The sequence below is a fragment of the Pogonomyrmex barbatus genome, unplaced genomic scaffold, assembly GCF_055798465.1.
Source record: "Pogonomyrmex barbatus isolate J1 unplaced genomic scaffold, ASM5579846v1 scaffold14, whole genome shotgun sequence".
Lineage (NCBI taxonomy): Eukaryota > Metazoa > Arthropoda > Insecta > Hymenoptera > Formicidae > Pogonomyrmex > Pogonomyrmex barbatus.
The window spans coordinates 727,635-745,458 of record NW_028297110.1 but is presented as its reverse complement, the minus strand read 5'-3'; the positions used below and the strand labels follow the sequence as shown (position 1 = coordinate 745,458).

The window sequence follows — 17,824 nt, the reverse complement described above, 5'->3', positions numbered from 1 at the left end:
TTTTTATTAAATTTAATTACGTAAAACTGCAGCCACCCGCGCACGTGAATTCGAACGAAGATTCCATCATTAACGGTTAGTGATTCAGCGAGAGGAAACGGGACACCCTGTATGAGCGTGTCGGTATGAGCTCGGCCCTTTTTCTCTCGGCATCGGATACTGCATACTGGATGCTGCGCGGACCGTTATGCAACCTGCAGCGCGCAAACAACGAGCGGATGGCCGGTCGGTCTTTGCTCGCGCCGAGATTCCCGTTGGCCTGTCCCCGTGTCATCCTGCATGCTGCAGGAGCACCCCGATGACGACGACGACGATGACGACAACAGCAAAGCCACAAGTCGAGTTGTCAACGATTATTGACTACGTGAATACGCACGTGTCGGATGCTGCGAAAGGATGCTGCGAAGGAGCTTTTTATCTCGAATGCGATCGAATTCTAGCAGTGATATCAAATTCATAATTTTGTAAGATATGCTTGTTAAATTAAATATTTTCGAAACACAACTTGATAGAAATAGGACTGGTGTTTTTTGCAAGAAATTAATTAAAAAAAGCTTCAAGGTAATATAATGTAATACATAAGATTTTACTTCTCTCTTTGAAGTGAAAATAACATCTGTAAGAACTGATCGCGACCTTGAACTTTTTCTGTCTGATTCAAATATACATTTAGCGTAATTTCAATGGAATCATTGCGCAAAATACGTCTGCTAGCGCGACGCACGCGCTTGTGTAACATAATCGAAAGATAATAATGGAGATAATTGAAGTCCGGCTAAGACGAATAAAATTTCATAACTTTATCGTCCGGTATGTGTTTATAACGGGTTGCTCCGCGAGAGATAGCAGCTATAAAATTTGTAAACGCGTTGGCATGAAATCATTAAAAGTATCGCCATTGCCGGCACGAACGAGGAATAGTAACCGATTCTACTACTGGTTTACTGTTATTGCAATAAACGCCGCAATGGGACACAACAACAGTATTTTTCTTATACTTTCCGAACAGCAAAATTGTGAATATAATATATAGACTTATATATAAATATTTTTAAAAGCAAGAATTTTTAAAAAGCAAGTTAAATAATATATTTTCTTAATTAACGATATTTTTTACTAGCAAGATTTTATCGTTGTCTTGCTGCTATTAATGTTTATATTTCATCTTTGTCAAAGATTTATCGTGACAAACATATTCACAAAAAACATTCATGAATTTATGGTCTTCACGGAATATTATTTTAAAATAACAGTGATATATACATCTGTTTCTCTATTTTTCATAATATAAATTCAAATTCAAATTTTTAATTCAAAACGAAAAATTAAAGATGATTCATGATTTCATGATTTCCATTTCCTTCATGATTTTCATTTCTGACGTGTCACAATTTTCTCAAATTTTTTTAATTACAACGCTCTTCTTTTCAAGAATGATGAGACTCGAATGATTCATTTATTTCGAAAGTGATTCGCTTTTAAAAATTTTGCTAATTTATCAGGATATCTCGTCGTATAAAACAACTCGCTTTTGAAACTAACGGCTTGCGTAGTTTTTAACGATCCGTTTTTCCATCGGTTTTCAGTTTTGCGATATCTGTAACATGCTCACGTCAATCTCACCGGGAATATAAGAGAGCTTAATGCTAGATATATCCCCGATATATCCTCGATATAGATATATATATATATATATATATATATATACCTGTACACATTCGACTGCACTCAAATGCGGCGCGAATATTACGACATAACGCCGGGTTACCCAAGATGCGCAACGTGTCCGGTAGTTTCTCCCAGTTCCATTGGCTGAACAACCGAAGAGAGGATCCGTGAATACATTCCCACAGGTGTATGTACACCCATTTTGACGAGACCAACCGCTCGTCACGGATTCGCACCCGGTGGCTTTTCGAGAAATCAGTGCCGGCGGAAAGAAGCACCTTGAGGATGACCGGATGATAACGACAATCAACGACAGAGGCATTGCGAATGATCGATATGTTTAAATTAATCGAAATAACTGAGAAGAAAATTGATTCAAAGAACAATTAATCGATAATACAAATTCGATCAATTGATTTTGTAGGCATACAAAGGCAAAAAGTGACAAGACAAGACAAGAAGTGACAAAATTCTATATGGTTTTAAATTAAAAAATATTTATCATTTTTTTTTTAATTCTTCCTCCTTCAATGTGGATTCCAAGTAACACATCTTCCTTGTCGAGTCGCCTTGTAAATTTTTCTAGCCGTTAATTACTGTAATTAATTGTCGTTATTCATTGCCTAGATATTTTCCCCTGTGCCACGTGATCATCCTTTTCGATCGATCGCCGTGACATTTGTATGCCAATAGACGACGATCCACTTCGTTCGTGACGTGGAGGCTCAATCATCCCGTCCGTGATCCCCGGTTCCTTGCACTGACTTGTCGGTTTCTTCGTCTCTCTCTCTCTTTCTCCCTTTTCTCTGGCAATCTCTCCTCGCTCGTTGTGCGTGCCTCTCGCTTTCGTACTGGATCACCTTGGTCCACGGGCCAGCACGCTAACCTCCCCTCTTTACCCTAACTACTGCCTACACGATCGAATCTCGCATAAAACTGACGGCAAATGCAGCTGCGGGACTGAAATCTCAACGGGATTCAAGCTGCACACATTGTTGGAGGCCGAGGACACATTGCGTAAATTCGTTACGGTTACAAAATAAAATAAAGTCATACCTATATACTTATATACGCTTAAAAATATTCCTACCGTAGATCAGTAAATTAAGTCTTTAAAAAAAAAAAAAAAAAAAAAAAATAAATCTGAGAGCACGAAGGATAGTTTAGAGTACAGTAGCACGGAATATAATGACCGTAATGTGTGTGAACCACAAGAGGATAGAAGACTTAACGAGATAATATCAATACATATATAAGAATATAGAAAGAAAGCCGGATTTTCCTTCACGTTTCCTGTATCATTATCTAGTCATTATTCTAACTAAAATATTTATATATAATTAATTGTATTATCTAATAATAAATGCATCGCTATCTTATGAGATAAAATATTCGAAGAAAGACAGAGATTATCGTTTAAATGATTCGACTAAAATTTTCTTTAATTAGGCTAATTGTCAAGTTGTTTGTAATAGCATGCGATGAGCTATATGAAATACGAAAAGATAAAATGTGCGAAGTTCGAGATCGAGATAAGACGCGGGTTGTGCGAATAAAAATTGTGAAACGATGCAATAGTGCGTAATTAGAGAAAAGCTAGTATACAATTTACATCAGAATGAAATTATCGAACGAAGAAATTCGCATTTCTTCCGGAAACCTCGTTCTGCCTTTCGCGTTCAACATGTTCATTTCCTTTTATCTCTCGCACGGAAAGTAGACAGGGAATGTGCTCATTACGCATAACAATTTACGTTTTTTGGACATGGAATTGTGATCACGTGGCGAGACATGCTCATAATTTCTAGATTCTCACGTGATGTGATGTTTATTTTTGTTTATCACGGAAATATTACTTTTAAAAAAGACGTACAAAAGACTTGTAACGGCTAATGAGAAGTTAATGACAAGTCGATTTTTTCGATGATAAAAATTTTGAAAATTTTAAGTCATTAATTTCTATTTCTTCTGAAATTTTAGTAACATTTTGTAATAATTTTATTGAAATAAATTTGAGAACACTTGGATAGAATAGAATGATGTATAAGATTTAAACTGTATGTATTACAGAAAATATTGCAATTTTTAAAATAATCATTATCAGATCTTTGTTATCTGTCCTTAGCCATCAGAATCTGACTCCTCAAAACGTTCCAATTTCTAATTCTTTCGTTAATTATTTTTATTATCTTTAAATTTCCCATGAATTAATCACATCCGCGATTAAAATTTCCATATAATTTTCTGCAAAGGATCGGCTCAGAATTCATCGGGAAATCTATAATCGGGAGAAAGCGAGCGACTTCTAATGTAATTCCTTGCTTGCTCCTTGTCCCGTGCTCGTGGTGCACAGGATGGAGGCGATTAAAAAACGAACGACGCTCCCAAGCTGCAGCTGCAGTCGCGGCTTCGACGCGGCTCTTGGCGTCATCGACCATTGTGATCCCTGTTTAATCACTCTTAACTATAATTGTCGCTTACTCCTTTTTTCTTTCCTTTGTTTTCCGCCGTTTATTCATTCCATTCTACTTCATTTTTTTCCGACGTTTTTTTCCTCCGTGTTTTATTTCCGATGATTAGTACACTTTAAGGTCTCGAGAAATATCAGCCTCGCAAATTCGAACGTTAATTGTCAGAACAGAAGGTTTATTTTGGAAATTTATTTTAACGATCAAATAAGCCGTTTATTCAAAATTCAATAATTTTGGAAAAAAATATTAAATAAAATATATAATATATGTTGTTTCGTAATAAAATAAATGTACTAATAATTTTATAATTTAACTCTCTCTTTCTATCAAATTTCTTTCTTGTAATATTGTAATATATAATTTAATGCCATGTGTAGAAAACAATTATTGGATCTTAATGATCCAAATAGTCAACGAATAGTCTTAATGGCAAATTGGAGTAAAAATGGATAACCAAAGAAATTCCATTTCTCTTAGTGAAAGAAAGAGAGAGAGCTATGTCGTATTTTTAGGCAAACTCTTCACCGAAGTAGAAAGGGCTGTATCGAATCCGTTGGAAAAACAAAACGACTTCACTGTTCAAAGAACGTTTTAGCTATTTCGTTCACTCGTAATTTTAGACCAAGAGACTTAAGTTGTTTTAAAATTACAACATTCTAAACTGCATTAACAGTAAAGTATCTTCGTAATTATATTATAATTATAATCTATTTATATACTTCAATTTTCATTAATGTTTAATGCGTTTAAAATATATTCACATTTAAACAAGTGTCGCAAGTTAAAATTATATTACACAACTAGCTAAAGAATTGCTTAACAATCGCTACTTTTATAAATATCTAGTAATCATTATTTTATAAATATGTATTTCTTATTAAAGATGAAATTATATAAAAATTATATAAAAATGTTTTCTTGATTTATCATCAATGTATCGATCGATGTATTTCGAGAGACATTTGCAATGGAACCTCCAGGGGCTGATTAATTTCGTAATACTACACATCCCTATGGATGCATCCCATACAAAATACGACCATGACTCATTATCTTGATTTCGCCGATATCCAGCTAGTTTCGCTCATCGAAAGAGAAGCCACATTTATGATCGTGATAGCAAACAATATTACTTCGCAGTTGCAAAATGTCCGAGGAAAAACTCGTTTGCATCAAGGTCATAAAGTGACGAGTAGTTACTTTAATAGGGACACTTCATAGAGCAAGAAAGAGAGAAAGAGAGAGGGAGAGGAAGAATGGAAAATAAAATATATAGTTAAATAGAAAAAAAGATACTTAAATAAAATTATTAAATTAATATCCTTACAGATAATCCAGAATATATATTGTGCTTAATGACCATGTGAATCGAATAGAAATATGAAAAATAAAAATAATTATTGTAAAATAATTTGCAAATAAATTTTAAGAATCTTTATTTCTCCGTAGTTTATTTTCTTTCTGCGCAAAAGTTTCGATTATCTATCATTTTATATACAATTGTATTGCGTATTTAAAACCCCGCCTTTCAAAAAAATTTAATTTCGCTTCTCTTTCTATCGGCGACGATTTTTTTTTCTTCTTCATGGTCGAGAATACGACGTTCTTTGTTTCCGTGGTGCCGATTTTGTGTGTGAAAAAAGGAGAGCAGAAAAGAGATGGAAGGACGAATGTAGGAAGCGTAGGAAGACAATGGATCCTTGAAACATCGAGCAAGCGCTTCTATCCAACGCTGCTTCGTGTCACGATCAAAACGCAAGGATATATTTTTACATACATATTTTACAATAAAAATTATAAGTACATAGGTACTTTGACCTATAATTGAATTATACGCAATGCTATTTTTTAATGAATCTTATATGTTATTCAGGAGACCTACCGTACCTGCGTTACGTCCCTAAAAATATAAATAAGGCGGAATAACGTAACAATCGCATGTTTTTAAAGAGAAAATAGTTCTAAATAGACGTGGGCGAACGTATAAACTTATATCATAATTATCATACGGTGTATTTCCTCAATTTCATTCAGGAACACGTTTATAAATACATCGTATGCATCGATCGATGAGACGTTGCGGCAAAGGGTCGAGGATACGGCGCAAATAAAAAACGTCGCTGTTTTTTCTTTTACATGACGACCCTCTATAGAGACCCTCCAGGGGGTGTGTTTATTGAAGGTCAAGGAAGTACCAAACGATCGATTGTCGCGACGGACAAAGGCGTCTCGGTAATTAGCGATATCGCGAGGAGTAACGACGGCTAATAATACGCGGCTGAATTTTACCTCTGACTCAACCTTTCGCGAAAGGGCATTCATTATTACGGGGTCAATGAATCTGGCTAGCTGCAACGACATTCGATAAAATAGACACGCGATAAAAATGACCGATGCGTCGCAGTTTGTTTTTCTAAAGTGCCACGTGTGTCATATAGAAACGTCAAGAAAATAAAAATAATCTCGCATTTGAACCAACTTTCCGTATGCAAACGCATTGGATGCTTGCGAATGGATTTCGTTGCAATAATCATTAATTACGATTAAAAAAATCAATATTAATTTAACATGACCTATGTATACCAAATAGCCTGTTATGCGATAAACATAAATTTGTTTATTGTTAATAATTAAATATGTATGTATGTATGTGTATCAATATAACAAATAAAATTAGGAATTATAATTTTTCGCATAAAATTGTTTGTTAATTAATGCTAAATTTCTAATTATTATTTTTTTTATTTGATATTTGAATGTTCGATCATAAAATATTGATTTCCAATTAATGACAATGTTAAATTAACGTTGATTTATTATCCCCAATTAAAATTAGCATTATATTATTGCCATCTCATTGTATTAAACATGAATTAAGTACGATTAGCGTTGATTAACGTTAATCTTTTAGTAAAAGGCATTCCGACAATCATTTTTAGTTCTTTCGAAATAAATCAATGGACAATAGGGATCCATAGAGATCGGATTAGCGTTTCTTAGATCAATGGCGCGCCAGTAAATTTAGCGATGAGTTTTTAGATAAAAGTTCACAGCTATTTGAGACCATGAGAAATAATTATTTATAAAAGAAAAGATGAATAAAATTTTTTAAAAATGTTACAAGAGAGAAATAGAAAGCAACTATAATTTTAAAATAAAAACGAATTAACTAAGTACGAATTAACTAAGTAAATTAATATTTATACACAATTTTTTATTCCAAGTATTATAATCCTTGAAATAAACTTTAAACTTTACATCCTATTGTTTTGTTACTTAAATGAAATATAAATAGAATTATGTAATCGTGTGTAAAAAATGTTAAAGAAATTCATGGGCAATCAAATGCCGTGAATCAATCTTGAACTTGGATTGACGTTCTTCAAGATTCGCGGAGAAAGGCATTGCATTAGGGTCGCCGTTTCTGTAGAAACGGATATTAGAAAACGGCTGTATATAGTGCGATTTTAAACCTCTCTATGATCGATGTCACGTCGGCCTCGGAGCGTTTGACAAATCGCGCAAGAATCGAATAACGCGTATATCTCGTGAGTGCCATCAGCCTTGATTCGCTTGTTCAAGGATAGATATCCCTGTGTGAGACAATCGTCGACAGTGCGACTACAGTCGTGGTTCTAAACGAGAATGCTCCGATTCTGTGAAACCTACGTTCATCACGCTTTCACTGAAAATTATGTCTACGAAAAGATATTAAAATTTCGACACGGTTCATATATAACAACTGCAGATGCGAAAGTGATTTTTACAATATTATTATTTAACTTATATATTTATCCGACTGTGCATTGACAATATGATTTTTTAACAATGTTTGTCGAACAATGTATCATGATAAAAACGATTCAGTTATCTAATTACATCAAAGCATTTATAATCCCGAATTTTAATAAAATTATAAAAATTATATGGATTCTTTCGACAATCTCATTATACTATTCTAGCATTTATGTTATGAGATCTTATTTAACTCTTAAATGTTATGGCCTCGACTATTTTCTCCCTTGCACATGTTTAAAGATACAAAAAAAAAATGGGAAACATTAAATCATATCGCTTATGAAAATAATAATGAATAGCTCTTCCCCATTATATTTAAACGTTTAAATGTTTAAGACTTTTCTCACGCGTGATTAATCCTGTACATTTGCAACTCATCCATTATTACGAATCTTCTTCCTTCTCCTTTGATCGCATTTACACTCCTCGACTTTGATCAATAGAAAATTTCATCAGCGAGCATCACGCTAATTGGAGTTCGCTCTTTAACATTCAAGTAGTCGTGCGAATTTCCATAAAATCAACGTATATATTCACGCCGCTTTTCATATCATTGTACTTCAATCAACATTGTAATCTCAATAAAAGTCTTACGAGACCTACGCAAAGAAAGTTATAATCGTGGGATTCGACTTCGTTATACATCCACTCTACGCTTTAGTACATGGCGGGTGAATGACGGAGGGCGTGGATGAATCAAACTGTAAATTAATTAAAAATTCCCTTTCAAGTTTGCCTAGTTGTTAATAATTTCTTGTTAATATCCTTGCTTCCCTGATCATTACACGTACAGGATTCTTAATATGCCTGGCGCTATCAAAAATATGATAATTTTTTAACAACTTGATATCAATGTATGCACAGTTTTATATACAAACAACTTAAAAACAAACAACTTAAAATATAGGAATTTTGGCGAATCACACTTAATAAAGCAAATAAACATGTTAGATCCCAGATTTACTAATGTTCATCTTATGTCTATTTCTAATATAGATTAATTTTAATTTCGGTTTAATATCCTTTTTCATTTTTTTTATAGTTTTAAAAATTAGAAAAAGATAAACAGAATAAATTAAATCAAGAGTAAAGTTAATCTATATTGGTAGAAATGGATATTACTCAATTTCATTAATCAATCTCGGACAAAATTTTAATAGACTTCGAATATAACATCACTCAGTGAAATAACTTTAAATAAATGAAATAATTCATTTCAATTTATCTAAAACTTGAAATGAAATTAAAAATTTTACCTTATCGAACATCTTTATGTCCATTTCTATCAATGCAGATTAATTTTAATATTGGTTTAATTTACTTTTTAGTTCTTCTCCTTTCTTCTACATTTTTTTAGTTCTGAAGTAAAAAATAAATTAAATTCAGATTAAAGTCAATCTACAAACCTTAAACAATTTTAAAAATAAATATTAATGTCGGTAAAATTTCGGATTGAAAAAGGATCTCACCTACGCAAAATCATCTCCGCGTTCGTCGACCTATTGTCAAATACCCCGATGCTCTGACTCACCCTCCGCGTACTCCGACTTCACCCACCCATCCAATTATCGCAAATCGACCAACTTACCGGAAGAGCCGGCGCTCCCTGGCGTTCAGTCCCTCCTGCTGCTTTCCGCGACCGCTGCCGCTGCCGCCGCCGATGTAAAGAGTTACAACCACACCACTCAAACGCGGAAGGCCGCACGCGAAGCACAGGGGTGAGCGTTCAACTCTGGGATCACGGTCGGAGGCTCGAGCCTGCTCGAGTAGGGATGGCCGATCACGTCTCAACTGTTGCAGAGCCGCTACGAGACTGCACGGGAGAAACGTCGCGTCAATGAAAGTGCGCTCTCCGTGCCACCTCCCCCTCCTCCACTTGACCGCCGCCGGACGGCTGCTGCGCACCTTCGCACAGACACGCGCAGCGTGAAGTTTGCTGAATATTAGTACGGAAATAAAGTGTCATCTGCCTACTTCAATTATTATTATTTTAACATACGCATTTTTAACCTGTTATTACTTTAGAATACTGGTTTACCAGAGATTTGCTTATTTATTAATATATTCAGCATATTTCGTAACCGTCCTTTTGAAGACCGGAGAAGACAAAATGTACATATACACATATATATATATATATATATATATATATATGTACATTTTTCTCTCCTCTCAAAAAAGGTCAAAATTTATAGCAAAAAATTACAAAAAAGCCAAATAAGATCCAGCACTAGATATAAATGTGTTAAAATTTATTTAATAACAATTTAAATGTGAACCCACCCTGTTTTAATCCTATTTTTGGATCCTCTTCAAATTAATATATTATTTCAAAACAGAAAATAATTATAATAAAAAAATTAAATAAATAACTTTACTGTAAAATAATTTTTGTATCTTTTTTTTTAAATATTAAGTATCATATATTTCAATATGATTATATTTAGTTTGATTTTAATAACAATGTGATTTTAACATACTGACTGTGAGTAAAAATACTGAGTGACTATTTCTGACCATTTTTATTTTTTAAATTAATACTTTTTTCTCATGTTAAAGATACAATTTTGAAATTTTCTAACTTTCATTATTTTCATTAACTTTCATTAACATTTTTTTTTATTCTAATGGGATATTCAAGTTAGAAACTTTTAAAATTTTATCTTTAATACCAGAAAAAATATTAATTAAAAAAAATAAAAACAGTCAAAAATGATCACTTGACCATTTTTAGAATTAATCAAATATACTTGAGAATTATATAGTTTAAGTTTTCGCAAAAGTAAAAATTAAATAAGATCAAATAAAAAGATCAAATAAACAAGTGAATTCTCAAATAGAATTTTTAAAAAGATGATATGAAGTTACTCATACTTGAAACGCATTATCTATTCTGTCTTTTAATCTTTTTTAGTCTTTTAATCTTTGTTCTTCTCCTTGTTTTTCTTTTTGTGTCGCAATTTTATTTCATTCTATAATTCATATAGGAATGAGCAATGTGCGAATGATTTTCACAAAATTTCACAACATACTCGTACAACACGCCGGAAGCGCGAATATATTGCACAGCTTAGTAATTGCATAAAGGAGAAACCATAGTTTTGATTTCATTAAGAAAACTGCTATCAGATATGGATCCTATCGCGTAAAAAGGCTAATTAAAAAAAGAAAATATTTCCAGCCTCAAGTAAAATTGCGTTAAAGTTATACAGCATAATGTTTCTTAAGTATGCACATTTATTTCGCGATTGATATAATGTGAAAAAGCTAATGCTTATTGGGCAATGCAGGAAAAACTTAACAACAATTATGTAATTCGTGTTACACGATTTTCCATGTTATACAAAAGAAACACGTGCAAAATAATCGCAGCTTAATAAAAAATAATTAGTAAATTTCTATTACTCACGATTTCTAAGTATGTAAATCTGACACCTGTCATAAATAGCTTCAACGAGTCGCGTGCGGTTTAACTACGCGTCTCAGGTGGGCACATCGACGTCACCTTTCAATCGTCGTTTTTCTAAGCTCGTGTATCGTCTGCAAGCAAAAAAATTTATCTCTGTATGAGAGACTTTCGTTCAAGAACCTATCCGAACACGGGTAAAAAGCTTCCTCGATAATTTGCGAGTTTGCGGTTACTCATTCGCACTGTTAAGCATTCATTAAGCATTTCCTTATTCGGTTCTTATTACGTCCTTATTGTCCCTCATCACAACGTACTCTCTCATCTAGTTATCTGCTAACATACACAGGCATAGCCTATGCATTTCCTAGGCTTGTAAAAGAATTTCCCCGACTGTTCTTCCTTCAACCGTATTACACAAAATCAATAGCGCAAAAAGCAGTTGAGCCAACATCGTGACGTAGCTTTCTTGTATACGTCATTACGCTATTTTAAACATTATTACGTCAAAGAATATGCAATACTCTTATTATCCTACGCATAGGCTATTTTATACGTTGCATCGATTTATGACGTGGGTGTACGGCGATTCAAGATTTATTCCATTCAAGGGAAAAATTTTTAATGAAGTTCTATCGTATTTTGTATGACACATCATGTTTTCAATAAAACTCAATAACACGTGCCTTTTATTGTAGCATTCTGTAGATAAAAAAGAATCGCTGTTCTGTTTATAAAAAAAATGGCACGATTAAAAGAATTCTTTCGACACGATAGCGATACGCTCGAGTTTAAAATTATATGAATTATATGAATTATAATTATTCTCTCTTCTTGAACTTTGCGTTTGCATTGGCACCTCATATTACTGTTAAACACAATAGTGTTATATAACTAGCAAAGTTCTTTAATAATTCTTATTTGACAAGTGATAAATAACATCGAGCTCAAAAAAGAGACACCAACCTTTTTGGCATCCTCCAATGTTGTGGGAACATAGTGGGCATTGATCGCTTGCGCCATAGTACAGTAGTCACGATACAAGACATATTGATCTTTCAACCAACGTCTGATTGCCAAAATTCTCTCCCGGAGTACGACATGCTGATCATCCGGCTTCGAATCGAAATCGCTTACATCTGGTAAAAAGATATTTTGCGTTATCAAGACAATGTATGAATAAACTGAAAATATCATCTACATATGCAGAGAATATATTTGAAAAGATATTTCAAATACATTTGAATGCGTTCATTTAAATATAAAATGAATTTAATTCATTCATCATATAGCTCTATACTGTTGGCTCTGTCATCGGTCTATGTTCTTATTGTTTCGATACAATGTGGATTCCTTCCATTCAATGCTAGAATCACAATTGTCTGCGTATTCGCTGCAGTACAACTTACGACTTCAGGTACATTCAATAAAATGATGTAAGTCGCATAATGAATTGAAAAAGAAAAATGTACGAAATAGAATGCGGACAAAAGGGTTTTTATTTAATTAAAGATAATTATTGCTAATATCGCAAATAAAATACGAGGAATTTTTATTAAAATTAAATATAAACGATATACGATAATTAATGTTGTAACAATTGATAAGAACATACAATGTTTAATGTATGTTCAGTAAAATAAACTTAATATTTATAAAAATAAATTGTTCAAAAATATCTTTGTATCAATTTATAAATTACCAGGCTGCGTAAATTCTGCAATCTTCGGGAAATCCAGAGGCCTGAAATAGCTTTGAGTAAAACCCGATTCTAGTCTTGAGTCCTTCAGTTCACGTAGATATTTTTGGAGGTCTTCTCGTTCTTGCTGCAGTCGCAGTTCGACAAACCGCTTCCGAAGTCTAAGCGTTTGTTTCCTGTCAAACTTCAAAGCCTTATCTTCGTTACAATCTCTAGTGCTATTACGAGTTTCGGCTGATTTTATATTCATTATTTTCTCTCTTTTCTTTTTCCTTACGTTATTTTGTTCACAATCATTACAATTAGACTGAAAACGTAATTAAAGGTAAGAAAATAGTGAATTTTTTCGCCAAAATATATTATATAATAATTGCATAATAATTCTTCATTGCATTGTAATCTTCAGAGCATTGCTGATTACATTGATTTAAATATTAATTTTCAAGGCAATGAATATGAAAATATTTTTTTATGTATTATTTCTAAATTAGATCTAGTATTCAATTACAAAGAGTATGATTTCGAAATAAAATATTCAAATAAAAAAAATAATTTTAGAAAATTTCTATTCAAAGGAAATTCACATTAATTTAATAACTATTGAATAAAAAGAAAAATGTTTTTGCAGGATTAGATTGAAAAAAAATATCCCAACTGATACGCGTTGATACTTACTATCCTATCTTTCTCTGTAGAGTAGTAACTTTCATTCTCGTCTCTTGCCGTCATTTTTCTCGTTTTCGATGCACTCCGGATTTCAGACTCAGTTTTACTGCCAGAAGGGCTTTCCAACACTTCTGTTACGCTTTTCGAGTTCGCGTGTCTCTTGGCTAGCGCGTTGATTGCATCTTTGTGCAATTTTCTCAGCACATATTCAGCATCCTGTAAAATCCGATGATCCAAACTCTCTTCAGAAATATTCTCATTTCCTTTTTCACTCTTCTTTGATAATGAATTAAATTTCGCCGATTTAAGTCTATCCTCGTCGTCTGCAGCAACCGGCAATCTGATGACATCTATTACCGAGTATTCATTCATTTTGTTCGATGCTTCCTCGCGCTCTTTCCGGCTGCTTTCTTGTTGGACAGTAGTCATTCTCGAGAAGTTTTTCTTCTCGTTTGTCTTCGTCATGTCGCCAGTCGACGACTTCGAAGAATCCGATATGTTTTTATTGGAACTTGCGGCTGAAAGATTTGTTAGACCGATTGCACTTTAAAATTTAAAATAAAATATTAAAATTATTTATTATAATATAATAGAATTTAATATAATAGAATTTTTTAATTAAAAAAATTTTAAAGTAAAAAAAAGCTCAAAAATTTATAGAATAATTAATGTTATTATTTGTGACGATTGGAGTATTTTAATGGCGTATAATTTAAAAATTTAATTGAAAATTTAGAAGTAAAAAGTTTTATCATAATCTAATATAGCATTTAATAAATACGCGTAAATAGTAAAGTAAGTTATAAATTATATTTCATTAATTATTATACTTATTACTCTTATTTAATATTGTCACAGACAATTTTCACGCGAAATTCTATTTTAAATCAGATTTCCTAATGTTCTGACATCCTGTTGGAGTAAGTCCAATTCTGGCACTGCCATCAATTTTTATTTATAACACTTTATTTGTTTTACCGCTTGAAGTGTTCTCATCTCGAAACGACTTTTTTCGATGTTGATAACTTCTCTGATTTCTCAAGCGCGAACTGGCAGATTTTGGCAATTTTATCGAGTATTCGGTCATATTATCTGGATGCGCGATGATGTTTTCGACGTCGCTGACATAGTTTGACGATTTCGAATCGACCTTGGTTGCATTTGGTTTCAATGTCAGATCAAGCTCAATGATTCGTTCATCTCTACAACCGAACATTGTGCAAAATCATTTTCACATTGATAAAGGTTTTGTGATTATGAGAACATCAACACTTTGCATTTATATTTGTGATAATAAATCATTGATAATGATCACGGTAAATGTCTTGAAATGCCTTTCCCTTCATTAAGCTAAAATGCTACAGAAAAATATTTATATATAGTATTGATGCCCTTTTCTATTGTTGTTACTTTTATAATATTAGAAATATTATGGACTTGTTACTTATATAAAAATTATATAAAATTATATAATATAAATACTATATACTATATATTATAAATTACTATATACTATAAATTATATGTTTTTATAGCGCTGTGATCGCAATGTTAAGTCAATTATAATTTGCATCATTAAGACAATTAGTTAGTTATAAAAAATATAGTTATCTCCAAAAATAACTATACATACATTATAATTAATTAAACTATGATAATTACATTATTTTTTCTTTCAGTATATTAACATTTCTACACACGAGAATCAATAAATAGACATGACTTATTATCTTACTATTACTAAAACAATAAAGTTCATAAATGTATACATATACATATGTATACATATACAATCACATACTTCAAGATAAAATATATATTTATTTAGAAAAGATATTAAAATATATATATATGCTAAATAATTAATAACAATATTAAACTACCTGTAAGTTTCAGCACTGTCCTGATATTCTTTAATATTGATTTTCTTTGCATTAGATCTCGCTCTATTAATCATATTTTTCTTCTCGTTAATTATTTCCTCGCGTTGTGATCTTGATTTCGATCGAATGGTCGAGCTCGAAATGTCCTCGAAGGTGTCATTTGCATATCCGTTTTCAGTTATCAGACGTTTTGAACTAGTTGAAACCGACGCAAAAGTGTTCTCTGCTGTTAAATGTTTAGAACACTCAACATCATCAATTTTAGCCATGTTTTTTTCGGAGTAAGAAAGTTCCGAAATAATTTCACTGCTGTTCTCCATCATGCGGATCGACTCTTCGATAATGCTACTGTTGTGCAAAGATTCCGAACTATTTGAACGATTTTGAATTGCAAAGTTTGTATTTTTCATCGTTCTAGCGATCGTTTTATCTTCGATTGAATGCTTTCGCAAATCGAGACGCGCTTTAGAAATTTCATTCTGTTTCCTAGATAAACTCAATCGCTTCGCGATAGACAAATTATGAGATGTCGCTTTTCCTCTTGAAATTTCGGATGATTTGTCAGATTCCTTTTCTCTCTTGGACCTCATTGTTGTCTTCTCTTCACATCCGGAGGCTATGGAATCGTTTCGCCGCGATGTTTTCGAATGTGAGAGTGATTTCGACGTTGTCACCGAGTCATCGAGCACGCTTTCGATCGAGTTGTTCTCCTGAATTATCATTATGTCCGAGATAGGACTTTCTTGCTTTTTTGCGAAACGTGACGATTTATCATCTAATGACATTGTGGCATCAAGATCAACCTCGGCAGCGTCTTCGAAAGATTTTGTGCTCGCTTTGTCCGTCGATTTCTCACTTTTCAACGAAAGTTTCATTTCCTCTGCGTGTCCTTCAAATCGAGTATCTGGCATTTTTATGTCAAGCTTGATCTTTCCGACTTTCTTTGGGAATTCCTTTGATTCTCCTGAGAGGTTTTCCGAAAGAGCTATCGAAATGCTACTTATTGAGCTATCCGCGTCCTAAATGAGAATTATAAAATATTAATATTAGTATTAATATTAATATTACTTATCACTATTCTCTAGAAAAGAATTTAAATTAACATTTTTTTGTAAAATATATTAATATCAAGATTAAAAATGACAAATTTGATATACATAAAAATAAAAAATATATAATGTATATTACAAAAATAAAGCAACTATATTTCATTATCAGCAGCTTATCTAAAAAATATTTGATTTTTTTTTAAATATCGTAATTTTAATATAACAATTTTTTAATATTGGAAAATTTATTTTATAAATTTCTGTAGGTTCTTTTTTTCTTAAGAATATTTACTTCTCTCCATTTTTGTTCCTTGCGTCTCTTGTACTTTTCTTCAATCTCTTTCAGGCGCGCCAGCGCCGCGTTTGCTTTCGAAGAGAGCATTTTCTTTTTCTCTTTTTAAGTCTGAGTGTTCAGTTGCTAAATTTAGATGACAAGTTCTCTGCTCGATTTTGTGCATGTATCACTAGTAAATTTCAATTATTTAGAAGGCAACGAGAAACAAGTACTTTAATTTTGTGAATCACAGTAATTCTATTCATTCTCGCCATGTCAAGTTTGCTTTTTTGTTGCCGAGGAAACAGCGTTGTATACATCGCACTTGATATCGATGACTTGATATCGAGAACCATTAGGCTCATTAAATCTGATATATATGGTATGTATCTGCATATTTATAGGAAGATTCATAGATATTTATCGCGCTTCCGAAATGCGACTGAAATTTTGATAACGATCGTCCAATTATATTTTCATGAAAAACTTAAATATTTATTGACATGGGTGTAGAACGTTTTAGTTCTGTTTTATCTCTGTGTTTCATAAAATATTAAAGGCTGTATTTAACGATTATTTCCATATCGATAAAGATTTAACACATCGGAGATAATATATTTTGGTTAGAATTAAAAAAAATATAGAGTAATTGAATTTTATTTCGTATGCTAATTAGACTTTATGTATATATTTGATTTAAGACCAAATGACTAATATTAACAATTAAAAAAAAAGATCGCAAGTTTTTCAAGAAAAAATTTACGCGAATCTTACACTCGAAGATGTAGTTCAGTATTTCCGGTTCTTGTTGTCTATGCTGCCGTATCGACGATGGATAAGCGATTGTGATAATCGGCGTGACGTAGTAGGTTATGTGAAACGCGGCATGATCAACGGCGTTGACGATTGT

General features: G+C 32.6%; 2 protein-coding genes across 8 annotated transcripts in view; both read right to left on the bottom strand.

Annotated features, from left to right (window-relative positions):
* Positions 1-9,748, bottom strand: part of LOC105424854 (uncharacterized) — a 27,647-nt gene extending 17,899 nt beyond the window's left edge. The window contains exon 1 of the mRNA XM_011635320.3: positions 9,526-9,748. The gene's annotated coding sequence lies outside the window, so the exon portion shown is untranslated. The remainder of the gene's footprint in view (positions 1-9,525) is intronic.
* Positions 9,526-17,824, bottom strand: LOC105424855 (uncharacterized). Of its 7 annotated transcripts, none has more exons than XM_089072837.1 (9): positions 17,689-17,819; positions 16,933-17,104; positions 15,592-16,610; positions 14,687-14,910; positions 13,718-14,226; positions 13,046-13,349; positions 12,310-12,482; positions 11,347-11,477; positions 9,526-9,842 (listed from the first exon to the last, which is right to left on the bottom strand). In XM_089072837.1, exons 2-8 carry the CDS (start codon positions 17,020-17,022, stop codon positions 11,439-11,441), a joined length of 2,358 nt encoding a protein of 785 aa, XP_088928963.1. In that variant the 5' UTR covers positions 17,023-17,104; positions 17,689-17,819; the 3' UTR covers positions 9,526-9,842; positions 11,347-11,438. The 7 variants fall into 7 exon arrangements, with proteins under 7 accessions (XP_088928963.1, XP_088928962.1, XP_088928966.1 ...); XM_089072836.1 differs by having other exon boundaries at positions 16,933-17,304; positions 17,689-17,805; XM_089072840.1 differs by lacking the exon at positions 16,933-17,104 and having other exon boundaries at positions 17,689-17,824.